The 18,176-nt window shown below is 47.8% G+C and overlaps 4 protein-coding genes across 4 annotated transcripts; 3 read left to right on the forward strand and 1 right to left on the reverse strand.

Annotated features, from left to right (window-relative positions):
• Positions 1-5,472: 5,472 nt before the first annotated feature.
• vrtJ (Aldolase) lies at positions 5,473-6,736 on the forward strand (the record flags this gene model as incomplete). Its single annotated transcript, XM_031147015.1, has 2 exons — positions 5,473-5,596; positions 5,661-6,736. 2 exons carry the CDS (start codon positions 5,473-5,475, stop codon positions 6,734-6,736), a joined length of 1,200 nt encoding a protein of 399 aa, XP_031008537.1.
• Positions 6,737-7,942: 1,206 nt separating this feature from the next.
• erg26_1 (Sterol-4-alpha-carboxylate 3-dehydrogenase,decarboxylating) lies at positions 7,943-9,131 on the forward strand (the record flags this gene model as incomplete). The annotated part of the gene is made up of 2 exons (XM_031147016.1): positions 7,943-8,416; positions 8,496-9,131. 2 exons carry the CDS (start codon positions 7,943-7,945, stop codon positions 9,129-9,131), a joined length of 1,110 nt encoding a protein of 369 aa, XP_031008546.1.
• Positions 9,132-9,867: 736 nt separating this feature from the next.
• On the reverse strand, positions 9,868-11,572 carry UBE2Z (Ubiquitin-conjugating enzyme E2; the record flags this gene model as incomplete). Its single annotated transcript, XM_031147017.1, has 6 exons — positions 9,868-10,740; positions 10,790-11,004; positions 11,074-11,198; positions 11,223-11,388; positions 11,450-11,483; positions 11,540-11,572. 6 exons carry the CDS (start codon positions 11,570-11,572, stop codon positions 9,868-9,870), a joined length of 1,446 nt encoding a protein of 481 aa, XP_031008545.1.
• A 1,859-nt stretch (positions 11,573-13,431) lies between these two features.
• rga1 (Rho-type GTPase-activating protein) lies at positions 13,432-17,166 on the forward strand (the record flags this gene model as incomplete). Its single annotated transcript, XM_031147018.1, has 4 exons — positions 13,432-13,800; positions 13,849-14,506; positions 14,603-16,647; positions 16,696-17,166. The coding sequence occupies 4 exons, from the start codon at positions 13,432-13,434 to the stop codon at positions 17,164-17,166; spliced, it is 3,543 nt and encodes a 1,180-aa protein (XP_031008558.1).
• Between the last annotated feature and the right edge of the window lie 1,010 nt (positions 17,167-18,176).

The raw sequence follows: 18,176 nt of genomic DNA on the forward strand, positions 1-18,176 counted from the left end.
TCTTAGTCTAGAATAATCTTAATGCGGACTTCCTGTCTTTGTCAAGAAGTGTCTTCGCTTCCCTTGAGCGAAACTTTAAATATCGGGAAATAATCCTTACCATTTACTTGATTCTTCCCTCCACGGCTATTTTTCAAATCTAATTTTATACATACCTCTAATAAAACAAAAGAGACGTTATGGCTGTACCTTATCCAGCAGCAGCTTTTGCACATGCAGCTGCAGCGGCTGCCCTCGTACCGGATGTCAACGTTCCCAACCCCAGTGTAGGTAGAACTCTTACCACAGTCCCCGGTCCTCCAACCATCACTATAGTTCAAGGGGATATACTCAGATACCCACTCGAAGCAGTTGTAGTGGTGACAGATGGCGACATGCAAATCGACCGCCAAGCGATCCGTTCTAAAAACCAACTTTGGCACAAATGGGCTGGACCTGGTCTTGACTTATGGAATAGATTTGTGCATTATATTATCAATAATAATGCAGCAGTTATTGCAACGTTGAATCCGTCGCGAGCTTTAAGAGTCCCGTGTAAGTAAACTTGGAACGGAGAAAGAACCCCCTCTACTCTTCAAACGCGGTACGCCGCCAACTTGGTATAAGACAATAGGTCGTTACCAAGTCGTGTCCTAGAAATCTTAACTGAATCTCAGCACGAGGCGAGCTTATCCATGAACTGAAGCTAACATGAAATAGCTTTCCATCTTAACAGCAGCTTCTGGGTGGTAATGGCGAATCCACCTCAATATATTCCAACCCCAAACCACGGAAACCGGCCAGGCAACACCTATTTTCTGTATCAAACCTATCTAGATATACTCCATGAAGCTAGTGTACAGACTTTTGCTCACCAGCAGCCTTTCTTCGGTGATCCAGCCGAAGCACCTGTAAGCATTGCAATGCCGTTAATGGGCTCTGGGGCGGTCGGGTTTGGCTACGACCTCGCGGCTTCAGCGGCCATAGACGCCCTCTGGGACTTCTGGTTCACCGATCCTCTGGCTCAGGTATTTAATCACCAAGGGCGTATCAACCATGTGGCATTTGTTGTGCCGACTAACCCCAGTTTATGTCCGGAACTCTGCATAGCTGCGTTGAGAACGGCTTTGAGGTATTTGAACTTCTTCCTCTTCGTAATTAGATGCTGATTTCTACACAGTGCAAGGCAAGCTGTACCAGTTGTACCTGGCGTAGCAGTCACCCCTATTATAGGGCCCGCGGCAGTGCCAGTACCTGCTGCACCTCAAACGTTGGGAAGGGAGATCAGGGCACTTGCTAATGATCCCCACAGCGTGCAGAACCAGCCCCCTGTTCCGAACGCAAGTGCTAATCACCGTGTGAGTAGATCAGGACGCAGATCCTAAATATATAACTCGGTTACAGTAAGTATCGCAAACCAGTAGCAGAAGAAATATGTATACTATAATTTCATAGCATCTTGAATGAAAAATGGTTTCTGTAAAAGCAAGATGTTTTCTGTGGATGTATAATCTGCACTCAGTCTTCACTGTAGCTGCTTTAAACCTGGACCCTGATCCGTTCCAAGTGGCAATCCACTAGAGTTTCTGTCTTTTGAGCAATATAGCTTAACGCCATGTTTGAGAACCGTAAATGGAGGACTTAATAGCATTCGTGAGATGGTGTTGAGAAAATCCCAGACAGGGCAGCAGTGTACGTGACATATCTTCCAATTCTCAACATACAGACTGGTAGGTACAATATGAACTCACATATAAAGTCAATCATCAGCATTAGTTTCCAAATTATATAAGCTAAGTGTCCAAACTCAAAATTACAACTGATACCGTGCCCTGTACATTATAGTCTCATCTCTCCGCTTGCTTCCAGCAAAGGCTCGACCTCTGAAATAACTTGCCCCTGATTAGCTGAACTGTGTACCCAGACTTACCATACTTCCTGATCGAGAAGAATATTAGTATGTGCGCCCCGACCTGAGGGCATGCTCTGGCGCAGCAGGTACGGCAGGCACGACAGGTATACCAAGAGCTACGCCAGGTGCCGCAAGCCTTGCTCTAAGAGGGAGTTAGCTGCTTGAAACAATGCAAAAGTATAGACATTCAAACGTACCTCACAGCTTTAAGCAATGCCTTTTTAATGCGACCTGGGTAGAGTCTAGCAGTAGTCGGTACCATGAATGTCACGCATCGTATATTAGTCCTATGGTCCAGAGCGGTAGCTGGATTTGAATTATACCAGAACTTGAACAAGGCGTCTATTGCAGCTCCCGCAGCATCGTCGTAATCGTATCCAACAGCGCCTGATCCCATCAACGGCATGACAATGCTTGTGGGACGCCTATAGCCAACATGCAAAGCAAGTGGAACTCGAAAAGCCTCCTTGAATATTTCGCGATAAGTTTTGTAAAGCTTGTGAGTATTACCCGGCAGCCGACCCCTGTTGTTTACTGGCACAACTGGGCTATACTGGGGAGGGTTTGCCATAATTACCCAATTAGTATTCACAAGATTAAATGCTAAAAAGTTTTGTTAGCTAAAAACATCAAGGAATCTTTGTATTTCCAAATATATATGTCGGCGTTGAGCACTCTCAGGTCCAAAGGTGTAGCAAATATACATACAAGGAATTCTAATCGCGTCCTCAGGATCTAGAGACATTGGTACTACTTGCATAGCAGCATTATGATGCAGATTATTATTATTATAGGCGGTAAGTGCAGGACCAGCGTAGGTATGCCATCTTCTTGGGGCTCCTCGGCCTGGGGCTGCTTGACGGTCAACTAGCATCTGGGCGTCCGTCACAACGACTAGTACGTCGGCAGGATAGGCGAATATGTTTCCTTGAACGATGTTAATCTGTGGGGGGTGGGGCAAAGGACTTTGGAACAATGTTCGTCCGGTGTTCATCGGTGGGTTGTTAGGGTGCACAGGGCCGTTTGCAGCGTTTGCAGCGGCAGCTGGAACTGCCACGGGTGCGACCTTCGGAGGCATGGCTTCTATTGAGTGCTCAAGTAAAGTATTGAATCGAAGAAGTGTGGAGGAATGATCTGAAGATCATTAATGATTTTCTACTTTTGTTTAAAAGTTTTACCACTGGTTATATGATATGAAGGAAGGTTGAAGACCGAGCAAAAGTTCTTTTCAAAACCTATAATATAAAGATAATAATGAAGAAAGACCGGGAAAGACGCATTCGGACAAAGACAACTCTACACTCATGTGTTTCATTGTCTAGTGTATTTCCGGAGGAAGCAAGGTATCAAAGAAAGCCGAGCCTGCATTTTTCACATTTGATACGTAAACCATCGACATCTTAAAGGTAGAGTTGAAGTAGTAAGGATCTTCTCCTTTATTGGGTAAGTACCTCTACTTCAAGGTAATCTAGACAGTTTGGACACCCGCCCATATTCTGTTCCCCTGGAATTCTCAACTACGGGCGTGCCTAGTCGTGGCTGGTTAAGTGAAAGGGAATACCAGAACGTAAATGAACCCAAACGTGACTAGCTATAGCCGTTGTGCTTTAAAAAACATGGTGACTTTCACAAGCGTATTGAAATCTTCAAAGAAAGAAAGGAAGCATAACGCCTGAGAATGTGTACGCACCTGGCTTGGTAGAACAAAGACTCGTGACCATCATATGACACAAACCAATAAATCCAGCAGTCAAGAATGATATTATGCCCTAGTACCTATTCGATTACGCGGTCACATCCAAGAATTATCCATCCCATGCCTTCTAGAAGAAGAAATCCTCCATGTCTACCTTATGCTCAACCCTACCCCTTCCTTAATTTCGCCTATTCCTTGTCGGTCTAGGTTTTTCAAAAAAAGGGAAACAGGGAGCGATTGAGCGCTCACCTGCCCTCAGGGGAAGAACCTCTGTATCGCCTGCGCCGCGCTTCCCATCACCACAAGATCAAAAATCATCTCCTGCTGCCCTTCCAACCCCATGTACTTCTGTGTAAAGCAGTTGAAAAACCTCTGATCCGCAGGCACCCAACTGTATAAAAGGCCTTTGAGAAGGGCCGGGCCGCCTTCTTGCACACTCATTGCTAGCGGAACACGAAAGTTTGGGGATTTCCGGAAGATATCGTAGAAGGCTTTACAGGTAACGCCGAAGCAGGCGGAGGTGACGGGGTCGAGGAAGGAGTATATGAGGAGGTGGAGCTCAGCGGGGAGGATGGTGTTCAAGGGTGGCGAGACTGTGTAGAGTTAGCTCTTGGGGTATAAGGACAGGGAGGATGATTCATTTACCTTTTGGGGGGTGTGCTTGAGCGAGAGCGAGTTTGCGTCTTGCTTGCGCCTTCAAGGGGCGAGGGTTCTTTTTATTCGCCATCGATGTAGTTCCAGATCTTTAGGAACTACTGTTATTCGAGTTTTGGTTTCCGTGTTTGATCAACGGTTCTGGGGAGGCTAGGATCAAATACATTACCGATAGTTTGTACTGTTGCTGTGTGAATACCTCTTGGTAGCGAACACCCATATATATTCACTGTGGGCTTGAAGATAAGATCGAAAATTCGGTTGAAATTGATTCCATTTACTTCCGTCTCATTTGGCCCAATGCGACGGAGAAGCTTCTATTGTGAGGTTACCTCGTCATGTTTTGAGTGTTTTGAATCCCAATCAGTGCTCCTCCCCCACCACTTCTTCCACCAGACATGGAATTTCTGTTGTTATCTAAAAATCCTTTGCGTGGAGAGCTTTCTCTGGAATACCTATCTATTGAGCTTTTAGGTAGTGTGGTGGAAACTTGACTCGCTGGTAAACATCCAGGACTGGTGCATGGCTATCATGACGATGATCTTCCGCTTCCTTTGTAATCTGCTGCCATGGCCCCTCTGCCTGTCCCTTTGTCGGCCACTTTCCTTTACCGGATGAAGCCATGTTTGATATTCAGACTACAGATTGTAGTTGCTTGTTGCAAGTCAAGTCGTAGAATTTGATAGTAAGCTTTTCAGGCAGCCAGCTCGGCTATTGCACAAGCTTTAGCGGAGCATTCAGGGGTAACAACGCCACAGGGCGCCACATATTAGCGTCCGAGCCCCTGAAGTTGACTAATCAACACCACGAAGGGGCAACTTTTGTGGACAAATGTTTGAATTATCTTCAGCCAATACTACATAATTCACTACTCTGAAGTGTCTAGAAACGGCTTTCTCTATTTTCCGAGGTGGAGACGAAGTAATCTCAGGGGTTGTCGTCACAATAGTTGACGAGCAGATACTGTACGCCCTTCTGTAGAAACCTCCGATTCAAACGTGTCATTCTACCCCGCTATGAGAACCCCCACCTTCCGACTACGATGGAGCTCTCCATCAGCTTACTTCAGTTCTCGTACTTATAAGTTCCTTTCCTGATTCTCATTTGAAGCTGATATTCGCCAGAGCCTCAGCTTCTCAGCTCAATTGCTCGCTCCACTCGGATACATCAAAAACTACCCCGCAGTTCACCCTTCCCACCTCAACAAGTATCCATACGCGGACTTGCAACTATGCCTCCCAAGGTAGAAGATACCCAAGGACTGAATGGCACCACGGACCTGCCTCCTACCGATGAGCACCACACGAAGCAAAATGCATGGTCTGCCCCCGGTCCTGCTGCCTTTGACTTCAGGAGTAAGACTTGCGCCCCACCCACCCCAACCTCAACAGACACACGCGAAAGCTTACAACCAAACAGGCGACGTAGTGACAAGCCCTACAGCTTCCATGCTGGCAGCTATCACCAACACCACACTCCTTGACGATGTCTTCGTAGAAGACCCCACAACCAACGACCTCGAAGCCCACCTCGCGTCGCGAACCGAGCACGAAGCTGCCCTCTTCGTCCTATCCGGGACTATGGGGAACCAGCTTGCCATCCGCGCGCACTTGACACAACCTCCACACTCTGTTCTCTGCGATTACCGGGCTCATATCTTGGAGTGGGAGGCTGGCGGTGTGGCTAGCTTGTGCGGCGCGCTGGTCAAGGGTGTGGTGCCGAAGAACGGGGTATACTTGACGCTGGAAGATATCGAGAAGAATGTTATTCTGGGCGACGAAATTCACGGCGCCCCTACAAGGCTAATCTCTCTTGAAAACACTCTCGCTGGCACCATCATGCCGTTAGAAGAAGTGAAGAGGATTTCTGCGTTTGCAAAGGAACACGATATCAAGCTCCATCTTGACGGAGCGCGAATCTGGGAAGCTGTTGTAGCTGGAGCCGGCTCGTTGCCAGAATATTGCAGCTTGTTTGACAGTGCCAGCTTGTGCTTCTCCAAAGGTCTAGGTGCTCCGGTTGGAAGTATGCTCGTGGGAAGTAAGAAGCTTATCAAGCAAGCGAGATGGGTGAGAAAGAGTATTGGCGGTGGATTAAGACAACCAGGTGTTGTGACCGCCGCGGCTCGAGTAGCACTAGACGAGACGTTTGGCAAAGGACCCAATGGCGAAGGAGGACTCTTGAAGCAAAGCCACATTACGGCTAAAAAGATTGCAAATATATGGACTGAATTAGGAGGGAAGCTAGAGAACCCCACAGAGACCAATATGGTGTGGCTCAACCTCGAAGATGCGGGCAGTTCCGGACCTGAATTCTTGGAAGTTGCAAAAGAGCATGGGTTGAAGATTCTCCCCGGTAGAGGACGGCTGGTCGTCCATTATCAGATCAGTGATGAGGCTGTGGATCGTTTAGAAAAGGTCATGAAAGTTCTCATAAGTCGTAAGGGACAGAACGGACAGGCGAACAAGATACGGGTAGGCGAGAGAGCATATGGTTAGGCCATTCCGAAGATCATAGCGAGGAGTTTGCACATAAGGTTTTCAAGCGTGTCAGTAGATATTCTTTTCGTAGAGGCCGCCGTTTAAGAAACTAACTGAAATGGAATCGAAAGTTCACTTCAATTCGCCCTCATGGTATGAAGTGAATTGTCGGAGCTCTGTGAAGTGCTTTTGGATCCATCCTTTTTGTGCAATACATCACACACAAATCTCGTCTCAAGAGCTATGATACCGCACAGTCTCATAGATTCACAGAAGATGGATTTGCAATATACTCTCGGTTTAAGGTTTATTGGCCCTCGGATCGAATTGGAGATATTCTGGTTGACTAAGGTACATATGCTAGAGTGAAAAACAACTTAATGATATGCCAGTTTATAGAATGCCCAACCTCGAAATTTCTTCCTCATCCCAAGTACCACTGATACTGATATAATCAGGTGCTATACACGCGCATTGGCCCACGGCGTTCCAATGCAAATAGAGAGCCACTTCACTCTTTTATAAAGTCTGGTCTGCTCCTTCATACCTGCTGATCATGAGAGGCGTATGTTCTCCCGAGAGGAGTGTAGTTTGGGGGCTGGCCGAACTATGAGATGGCGGAATCGACACGTTTGCCCCGTCATCCATAGCTGGGTTCACAATGACTTAGTTTGAAGGGGACACGTGCTCTGAAGTCTTCGTAGGTGAAACATTTGCCAACAAAACCAAGTCATTGACGCTCTTCTGAGCCAGAGGGCCTTGCTAAAAGACACATTGAACTCTTGAAATAACTTGTGCAAGCTATGTGGCGTAGATGTATCATGTACGAGTATAGAAAGGAATTGTTCATGGCCAGAGCTCTTCCTAGTTTACTACAACTTTGTAGAAAAGAGATAGGGGCTGATGATCTGGTTGGCGAGTCATGTGATATAAAGATTGTGCTTTATGGGCTGTATGATTCGAATATTCCAAGACTTGCAGTCGCTGTATTTGTGCAAGAGGTGTTACGTTTCCATATTGGAAAGGTTGCTTTGATTATTGCAAAAGAGACCCGATGAGCTGTGGTTGAAATTAGCACTACTGTAATAGCGGAGGCTACTGTACTAGCCCCATCCCCAGGTTCGGGGTCAGTACCTGTATCCCGAGATCTTCAACCACCTCTAAATCTGAAGCAGCCCACAGCATTGAAATATAATATTTCACCACCCACAAACTCCTGTAACAATGGCACCTCCCGCGAAGAAGAATCTAGGCAACGTTCTCGTAATTGGCGGCTGCGGGTTCTTGGGCCATCACATTGTGAATCTCCTCCACGACACCTACACCAGCAAAATTTCCGTCCTCGACCTTTCTACCACGCGCAATCGGCGTCCAGATTCGGACGGTGTTGCCTACTATAACGGCGATATCACCTCTATCTCCTCCCTGGTACCTATCTTCGAAAAAGCAAAGCCAGATGTAGTGATCCATACCGCATCACCGACTCTGATGGGCGCAGGGCATGAGCTGTACAGGAAGGTTAATGTGGATGGGACAGCGTGCGTGATTGAGGCATGTCAGAAGACGGGCGTCAAGGCGCTGGTGTATACGAGCAGTGCGAGTGTGATCCATGATACTATCAGTGATCTCAAGAACGCGGATGAGAGATGGCCTGTTGTGCCTCCGCATGCCCAGCACGAGTATTATTCGCAGACCAAGGTACTTATTTACATTCCCATGCTATCCGCACCCTTTCAATTGTCCCTCTCCTTCCAATAACCCCTCTGACACAACCCAGGCCGAAGCAGAAGCCCTCGTCCTGGCCGCGAACCGCTCCCCCACCCTCCTCACCTGCTCCATCCGCCCCGCAGGCATCTTCGGCGAAGGCGACGTGCAAATCCTCCCTCCGATCCTCAACGTCCACTACACGAACCGCACTGGCTTCCAGCTCGGCGACAACACCAACCTCTTCGACTTCACCTACGTCGTCAACGTCGCACACGCGCATCTGCTCGCAGCCTTCGGTCTGCTCGCCACGAGCCGTGCCAGCACCGCTATTCTAGACCACGAGAAGGTGGACGGGGAGGCGTTCTTCATCACGAATTGCTCGCCTGTATACTTCTGGGATTTCGCGCGAGCGGTGTGGGCGCATGCTGGGAGCAAAAAGGGGACGGAGCATGTGTGGGTTATTTCGAGGGATATGGGGCTTGCTATTGGGGGGCTTTTGGAGTGGATTACTTGGGCGGTTGGGAGGCAGGCTAAACTTACTAAGAGGCAGGTGAAGTATAGTACTATGACGAGGTATTATGATTGTGGAAAGGCGCAGAAGAGGCTTGGGTACCAGCCTCTTGTAGGGCTGAATGAGGGGTTGAGGAGAGGTGTGAAGTGGTTTGAGGAGCAGAGGACAAAAGAGGGGGAGAAGAAAGATCAGTAGACCGTCTTGGTACAGTATGAATGGAAGAGGATATCTGGGGCATCAGGCAGTTAGCCATGTTGTGTAACTTCTGCCATGCCAGATGTTGTATATGTAATACTCGTAATAACTCGCTCGAGAAGCAATGATGAACGATACCCACCAGTAAATGTAATCCCATATGAGTGAAACCACACCTAAAAAGTCCTAATTGGCTCACTAGATGAAGGGGGAGTCACCCATCTCCTCTTCAAAACGAGGTGGAAAATAAAGAGAGGTTAAAAAGATTTCTAGCCGGACTCAGAGCACATGAGAAGCTTCAACCATAACAGAAGGGGGCAGAAGGATTTGATTCATATAACGTAAATGTAACCATTTCGTTGGTATTAACAAACTTCAGGAACCTATATTCATTTCATGATGCAGACTCCAGGCATTTTCCTTCCCCGGTCCAGACGAAACCCTGACTAGACCCCTTAATGCACAAAGAAAAGAATTATCGCAGCGCTGAACTCCCTATCGAGCCCCGCTCATCCTTGTAAGGATTGAATTTCCCTTCGTGACGCCTGACTGCTTCATAACCCGCAAATGCACATTATGCACTACCATAGACCAGACCAGGAACTAAACGCTAATCGCAATCTGAAATGGGACGAGAAGAGAAGATGTATGTTGGGTTGGGTCTGTATTGTAAAAATATGGAAATAATCATTCCCTGTGCTGTGTTAGTGAGAACTTGAACTTGTAGGGGATAGGCCTACTCTGTGGTCCGCTGAACAGCTCTACGAAGCTTTCGGTTGTACATCTTCTTGTCTTCCTCAGAGCCCCAGAACAACTTGGCGGCGTCAGGATTGACGAGAGTTCGGGGATCATAAGGTGGGGATACTTCTTCCAGGGCTTCAATAATGGCTTGAAGATGTGACTTGGCATCCTCAGCACGCTTAGTACTATAACAAGGAGTGCCGTCAAGGGCGATGCGGTGATGAAAGAGGGGTGTCTCGAATTTGGCTCTTGGCTGCTCTTCTGGGAAACGAGGACTAAAGCGGAGGGTTATTCGAAAGAGGCCGCCATCCAAGTTAGTCATAGGTCTACCGATATAGGTAATGGACCAGACGAAGGGGTTATTGTCGACAAGCTCAATATCAAGAGTTACTTTTTTGTCCCTCTTGTATGCTTCAACGACTTGCTCATATTGCCTCTGAAGGTTGGCCGCAGCTGTGCTTTCTTTCTTCAGCAACACAAGGCCCTCTTCTGACCATCTTGCTGTCTCCGCATCCAAGGTTTTCTTAATGAGCCTTAATCGTCTTTCCAGTTCGGTGTAATTGAATTTCCCCTCCATTGTATTGCCAGTGCACTCAAATGGCATACGACTAAACGCTTGGCCATCCTTAACCTCGGTCTTAGCTTTACTAATGGCTAAGAGATATGAATCGTAGTACCAGAGGAACCGGCGTTTGCAGAGATCCCTAAAAGGGTCAAAGTTTATGGACGACTCGTCGAACTCGATATCTTGCTCATCTTCATCATAGTCGTTGAGTGAGGCATACGGGGCTACTGCACCAGCCGGGGAAATGCCTAGATACTCCTCTAAACGCTGAATGACCGATATTCGAAGCGATTCGTGACGAATCTACGGACAATCTTTAGCAAGCACCTCTCAATAACCAATATGATCATACCTTGGCCACATAATCCTTTTGGTCCTTCTTGGCGCTTTCATCGATTGCTGTCTCGAAGCCTGGCTCGTTCTCGTAGGGGTTCGACGACATAAGACTTTGGATTGAAATCAAAATTGACTCAAGTCCCTGTGCGGATGACCACTCCTCTCCTCTTTCACCTCTCCATGTACTGCAAATATATGAGCCTTTTGTATCAGTTGACACCGTCGGCAGTGCTTACCCGAGAATAGATCTAAAGTCCAGTCAGTATCCAACGCAAACAGACGATTTGAGAAAGCACGTACAAACAAACTTTTCCAGCAGCATAGATGTTTGGATTGAACCGGCATCTGCCTCCGTTTGTAGTTGTCGCAAGGACTGATGGAGCCTTTCCTGGATATTCTGCAGAACCACTTTAGTACCGACTCTCCTACGCCGTGGTATATTCTCCTACCTCGTCCAAATTTCACCTGGAACTGACAGAACGTTAGCAAGTTTTGTGGTGTACCATCTGGTCTCACGAACCTCGAAGAATCCAAACTCGTATGGTGTATCAGGAGGGCCGATAATGATTGCTTTAACATTGCGCACGTCGACATCACGGCATGCAACGGCGAGAGCTGTGTCAGAGTATTGTCAGAGGTGTGTCCAAGGAAGAGAAAGCTGGTTAGGAATACTCACAGAGGTCTGAACACTTTTGGAGATCCGCCAACTCCTAATGCGTTGTCAGCCTTGTCCCCCACTACGATATCATATCTACACTGAGCGTACCTTCGTGATGCGGATGATGGAATGGTTCGACATGGTGGTATGGGTCACCGATAAGTCCAAGAATCTGAGAGTTCTTTTCCCTTGTGTAGGTTCATAGGGCGAGGTGGATTGTAGGTTAGGTTGAGGGGTTTGGTTTTGAGATGGGAGTAGGTGTAGGCACAGCACAGTAGGTAGGTATACCGTAAACCGTAGTAGGAAAGTGGGAAAGCGGGTCCAGGTTTCTACAGCGCAAGCGGGTATTAAACAGTAGGCAGACAGGCAATGTTCAGCCTCACTGCTAAAATGCAGTCAAGCACCGCCTGATGATTGAATCCCGTCCGCTTCAAGTATGCTTATGAATAAATGGACTGATCTATGGAAAGGCACAAGAAGGGTCTTTGATGTACCCGTACATCTATTTTTAGCTGATTCTTTCAGCCTTTCTCTAGGCATGAACTTCCAGTGACACAGAGGACAACGTAGTGCGGAGAAACCCTATCAGATTAAAGGGGTCGAGATAGATGTATATCTTAGTTCTGAGCAATAGAGTTCTACCTATGAAGGTATTCCTGAAAGATGGGAAGCGTACTGACAGTAAGGGAACAGTACACCTTTTTCAATTTACAAACCAATAAATAGCCAAGCTAATAATAGAACAAGAATAAAACCGAGATGATGGGGGTGCTCCAAAGCATTGCATGCCTGTCTTCCTTCGTATATGTAGCTCTGGCGTTGTACTCGGATTCGTATAGACCAACTTTTTCTAATGTGAAAGTATCTACACATGCTTAGAAGATAATAGAAGGAAATGTCAGAGACCTATCATTAGATTATATTATCAAGTTTGGGAGTATTCTGGTCGATTGAAAGTAAAAGCAACCTTTTACAATCCATTTGTACAAAGTGGACTCCCCTTGTTAGTCTCATGCCGGCTTGCTAGAGTTGATTTGCCGGAGGAATGCGTTTAGTAGGTATGTACGGAATGTTTGAAAAGTCGAGCCCAACTGTTCAAAGGCCTCCCGAAGCTTTGAGTATTGCTCCATCTCACATTCGAAGCGTACAACATGTGAAGAGAATATGAAATCTATAGACTGATTGACTGGTTTGACTTGATCTTGGCTGGGGGTGGAGAGCAAAAGCGGCGTGGAATATTCGACGTGTCAAGCCGAGCGGCACTTTAATCGTTGACAAGATCGAGTGCCGCTTTTCTAACTTAGACCACTACCACTGCCTACCTAGGTACTGCCCTGCCCCTACCGTGACTACCATTCCGCCTCAGGCACAGGCACAACCACCACACCCCAGATTGAATAGAACAGAGGCGACTCTTGAAAGCATCCAACTCGCTCACCGTCCCCCAGCGTCTTGAACAAACACCAGACCTGGAAGTACATCGTGAGCACAAGCGTAACTCCACGTCCCAACAAAGCATTGAGCAGAAGGGGCGCAATCTCCACGCCCCGCTCAATATACATACACCACGAAGCCCAACCTCTCCTTCACCGACATCGACGCCATCGAACACGAGCCGCCCGTTACCATAGCCCTGGATCTCGTATTGTTGCCATAACCCCTTCGAGTAGCACGCCGTTATAACACTTGTCTGCTGTTCCTGGTGAATGGTGTTTCAAGTTCTGCGATTTGGTTGTTCCTCCATTCTGAGTCGCCAGCACACAATCTGATTACACATGCACAGCTCAATTAATTGGGCCCCTGTGACTCGACAACGTCAGAATCCAGCGAAGCGCTGGCGAACAAGCTTAAACTCTCCAGAGATCCATCGATCCCCTCACACTGGCGAACGCGACTCACTCTGCGCGGCTTGAGTGTTCAACCCCTTCAAAAGAATACCCAAGGGCCGCTGACACCCATCGAAATCGAAGAATAGGAGGCCCGCTACTGTGGCCGACACCATGGGACCTCAGTCTGAGGGACGCCCATCTGGAGAGGGGCGCGGCTATGGTGGAGGCCCGCCGTATACCGAGGATGGACGGCGATACCAGACGGATAGAAATATGGACCAGCAACTCGCCAGGCCAAATGGCGCATTTGCGTCAGATAATAGACTGGCGGTATCACCTGCTGGTAGTGCAAGTGGGAGAGAAAGGGAACGAGATGGGGAATCCCAGAAGACTAGCGGAGAGCGCAAGAGGTCCCGGACACGAAATGGCCGGACAGCATCTGGACAGCTTAGGATGTGCAAGAAATGTGGTGAACCCTTAACCGGTCAATTCGTACGCGCGCTGGATGGCACATTTCACTTGGATTGCTTCAGATGTCGGGTCAGTAAGCCGTAATTCATTGTGTGTACATGTGCTAACAAATCTTAGGACTGCGGACAAATAGTAGCTTCAAAGTTCTTTCCGGTCGATGAAGAGGATGGGGAAGGTCAATATCCTTTGTGTGAGACAGATTACTTCAGGAGGTTAGACCTCATATGCCATAAGTGTAATGGGGCATTGCGGGGTTCATATATTACGGCTCTGGATCGGAAATATCATATCGACCATTTTACATGTTCGGTTTGCCCGACGGTATTTGGAGCGCAAGACAGCTACTACGAGCACGATGGGCAAGTTTATTGTCACTATCATTACTCGACACAATTTGCGCAACGGTGCAATGGCTGCCAGACCGCAATCTTGAAGCAGTTTGTTGAGATATTCCGCAACGGGCAGAACCAACACTGGCACCCCGAATGTTATATGATCCATAAATTCTGGAATGTGAGACTCGCATCATCACAGGACGCCGTGGAAGCAAGACCTCAGTTGGCAGATGAAACAGACGAGCAAGGGCGCAATGCCGTAAAGGATGAGGAAGAAAGAATGGAGGAGAAGGTCTACAGAATATGGAGTGTTCTTTCCACCTTTGAAGAGTCTTCTGCAGCATGTATATCAGACATGCTGCTCAATGTGAGCAATGGCGCTTACGTGGACGGGGTAATGGTCGCCAAGAAGTTCATTATGCATGTCGACTTGTTGTTCAGTTCCGCAGACAAGCTTGACGCCACCATGACAAGCATTGGCATGAAAGGCAAGTTCTCCAATTGATGTGTGGGTTTTATATATTAATATTTTACAGGACTTTCATACTCACGAGAAGCAAAACTTTTGTGCAAAAAAATAGTCTCGTTCTTTTCTCTACTTTCAAAGACGCAAGAAACAGGTGTCCGAAAGCTTGGCGTTACCCAGGAATTGCTCGCATTGGTTACGGGGTTGGCTCATTACTTGAAACTCCTGATTCGGATATGCCTCCAAGGATCCCTGAAAGTGGAAAGAGAGCAGAAGAGTTCCGATGGTCTTTATCAATTCCTGGACGAGCTTAATGACCTAGAGGTCATCAAGACCGATGAACGGTCACTCGAGGACATAACTGGCACATCTGGCCTTTCTGGATCACAGTCGGACTGTTGCATGAGTTGCAAACTCCCCATTGAAGATGAATGCACACGTCGCGAGGAGCAAAGATGTCATCTAGCATGTCTGAGATGTGCTAATTGCGCCCGTGAACTGGCACAGAATCTTGAGGATGTTCGATGGTCCAGTCAAAACGAAGCGATATACTGCAATAATTGCGAAAAACGAGTGCCTGGCGGTGCAGTCGGCGGCTTTGAGAAGGTCACGAGGCTTGAGCAATACATTTTCCTCTTGAGGGCTGCTCTTGCAAGGCTATTGGGGGTACTCAAATCGACCGGCACGGTTCCCCACACAGCGGACGATCCCAACTTGAACGGCTACAACTCCAGTGAGGGCCATCGATTGGCGACAATAGCTGAGCCGCCTCTACTAAGATCAGACACTCGCTCCAAATCATATGGCGGAAATGCGGATGACAATCCCCGGGAATCGTCGTATGAAAATACACTAAACGATGTTCGTCGACTAAGAAGCACGCGAATGGACAAGCATCTTTCTTCGACCATCAAAAAAGCGAGAACATCCCGTATAATGGATGGCCCGGACGGTCGTAGCGTTAGACCGGGATCCGCAGGAGCCGATGGGTCAGATACCAGGAATGGCGATTTCCAAATCGTTGAAGAACGTGATGGCAACGGTGAATCGAGAACTGAGCTCTTGTTTGGTAAGGAAAATGCTCTTACGTTGGACGATATTCCAAGAATTGTTGCCGCAGAGCAAGCTAAAGACCAGCGACCCAATGCTTACAAGCATGCTCGCCACGAAATGTTCCGGACTTCTGTTACAGAACCAAAGCTTCTCAATGGCCACCAACGAAACTTTTCCAGTGGCAATGGGCTTGATATGCCTGCTCCCGGGGAGCCATCATCGCAGCGACGAGATGGAGGCAAGAGGTATTTTTCTGAGCTCTCCGCCTTGGAATACTTCATCGTCCGCCATGTCGCTGTTATTGCGATGCAGCCAATGCTCGAGGGGCATTTCACCATGGAGGAGCTACTCAACTTGATCGAGACAAGGAAGCCAACGTTCTGGAATAAAATGGGGAAAGCTTTTAAGAACGATGCAAAGAAAGGTAGCAAGAAGAAGGGCGTATTCGGTGTCCCTCTCGAACAAATCATCGAGAGGGACGGAGCCGACTCGACCGATGGAATCGGGCCCGGGGCTTTGCGGATACCCGCTATCGTGGACGACTGTGTGACCGCTATGCGGAAAATGGACCTCTCGGTTGAAGGTGTCTTCCGGAAAAATGGAAACATCAAAAGATTGAACGACACGATGGCAGCCATCGACAGGGATGGATGTGATGCCGAGAAGCTGGCCCAACAGAATGTTGTACAGATCGCTGCCCTTCTTAAAAAGTACCTGCGAGAACTTCCAGATCCGTTATTGACTTTCAAGTTGCACCGACTCTTCATCGCGTCACAAAAGATAAATGATGAAGAAAAACGCCGACGTGTTTTACATTTGACATGTTGTCTGCTTCCGAAAGCTCACCGAGATTCGTTGGAAATTCTATGCTCGTTCTTCAATTGGGTAGCGTCATTCCACCAAGTTGATGAGGAGTCAGGTTCAAAAATGGACACGCACAACCTGGCTACTGTCATTGCCCCAAACATTCTATATACGAATGCAAAGACCCCTGTTGATGATAATTTCCTGGCTATTGAGGTCGTACACACGCTCATCGAGTGCAACGAGCAGATGTGTGAAGTAAGTGCATCATATTCGTGAGATGAATATTACTAATTTTCTTAACAGGTACCTGAAGACCTCCAGTCGATACTGGGCGATCCCACGCTTTTCAACAACACTAGCGACATCACCACCAAAGAAATCTTGAAACGCTATGGAGATATCGGCCAAAACGGTGGGGCTCGCCATCAAGTCGAGACAGTAGAGGGTTTATCACCATCGAAGGACGACGGTGGACGACCGCTGGCTCCAGTTCTTACTCGAGTTGACACCGACCCATCTCAGACAAATGCCTGGCAAAAGGAAAGCAGTGTGCGGCACATCCAGGAACCTTCTGCGCCTTATGGAGCTCCGGGCAACCAAAATACACCACCACAGCAGTGGCATAATCCAGATTTAGAAGCGCCCTTGCCGTTTATCCATCGAAATGGCACTCCGGATAGTCAGGCCGAGCACTCTCGTCGGGAATATCGCAATTCAGGATGGGGTCGACCGCGAAATGGATCAGTCGGCGTCGGCGTAACTGGAGCTGGTTAATTCCCTAATGGCCAATACATAATGCATAACGTATATTTCATTCTATAACTACCCGGCCCGGGGCCACATATCTATGACCTTTCGTATGATACAAGAGTCGCCATACCATACCACCGTCACGGCCGATCTCGATGGCACTCTGTCCAAGGCGAATTTCCTTCCAAAGTTTCTTGCGGGTTCTGGGACATGATTTGAAGCATTCGAAGACGGCGTTTTTTCTTCTTCTTGTCGCCAACAAAAGCGTCTGCGCGTATAAACAAGATGTTCTGGGAGTTGTACGTGTCACATTTGATACTAAAGCCTTTCTCCGTTTTTAGGGGCTGGTTTGATTGGAGTAAAAAGGATCTGGCATTCTAGGAGGTTTATTGATCGAAGCTTCGCTGAACACCGCATTAGGAAATCTAATGCTGTTCTCTTTTTGATTCTCCGGCGCTGTAGCAGTCGCAAAGGCCGAGCCTAGGCGGGGTCTTAGTCAGATCAATGAAGAGAGATTACCAAGCAAAGTAAAAGTTCGACTGAGTAATGATCCATCCTATGCGTCGTGATTTCAGCTCGGATGCAGGACGGGGGGCATCGCTTTTACACAGCCACCTAGGCATTTGATGTTGCATCCCCGCACCACTTGCGTGTAGCGCGTATTCGGACACTTCAGAGGCACTACATTGACGTCCAGGAGCCGCAGCCCAATAACAACAAGCCAGGTTCGGGGTATATTCGCAAAGGAAGCTGTGTATATACGAACTTACGAGGTATAGTGTCGGGAGCCGTACATGTATGATCTGTTGAGCGGCTCCCACGACGAAGGAATTCCGAATCCGAAGCCCGCCGGCAGATTCTTAAGATCAACATCCAATTCCTCATCCGGATCCACCCTCTTTAGAAGCTCAAGGTAAAAAATGCATACCAACATTGCATTTTCGACTAATCGGGCAAATGATCCCAAGTCAGGATCCTCTCTATTATGCAACAGTTTCGGGCATGCCATGCCTAGACTTTCTTCCTCGATGATC

This window comes from Lachnellula hyalina, assembly GCF_007821495.1.
Source record: "Lachnellula hyalina strain CBS 185.66 chromosome Unknown contig00014, whole genome shotgun sequence".
NCBI lineage: Eukaryota > Fungi > Ascomycota > Leotiomycetes > Helotiales > Lachnaceae > Lachnellula > Lachnellula hyalina.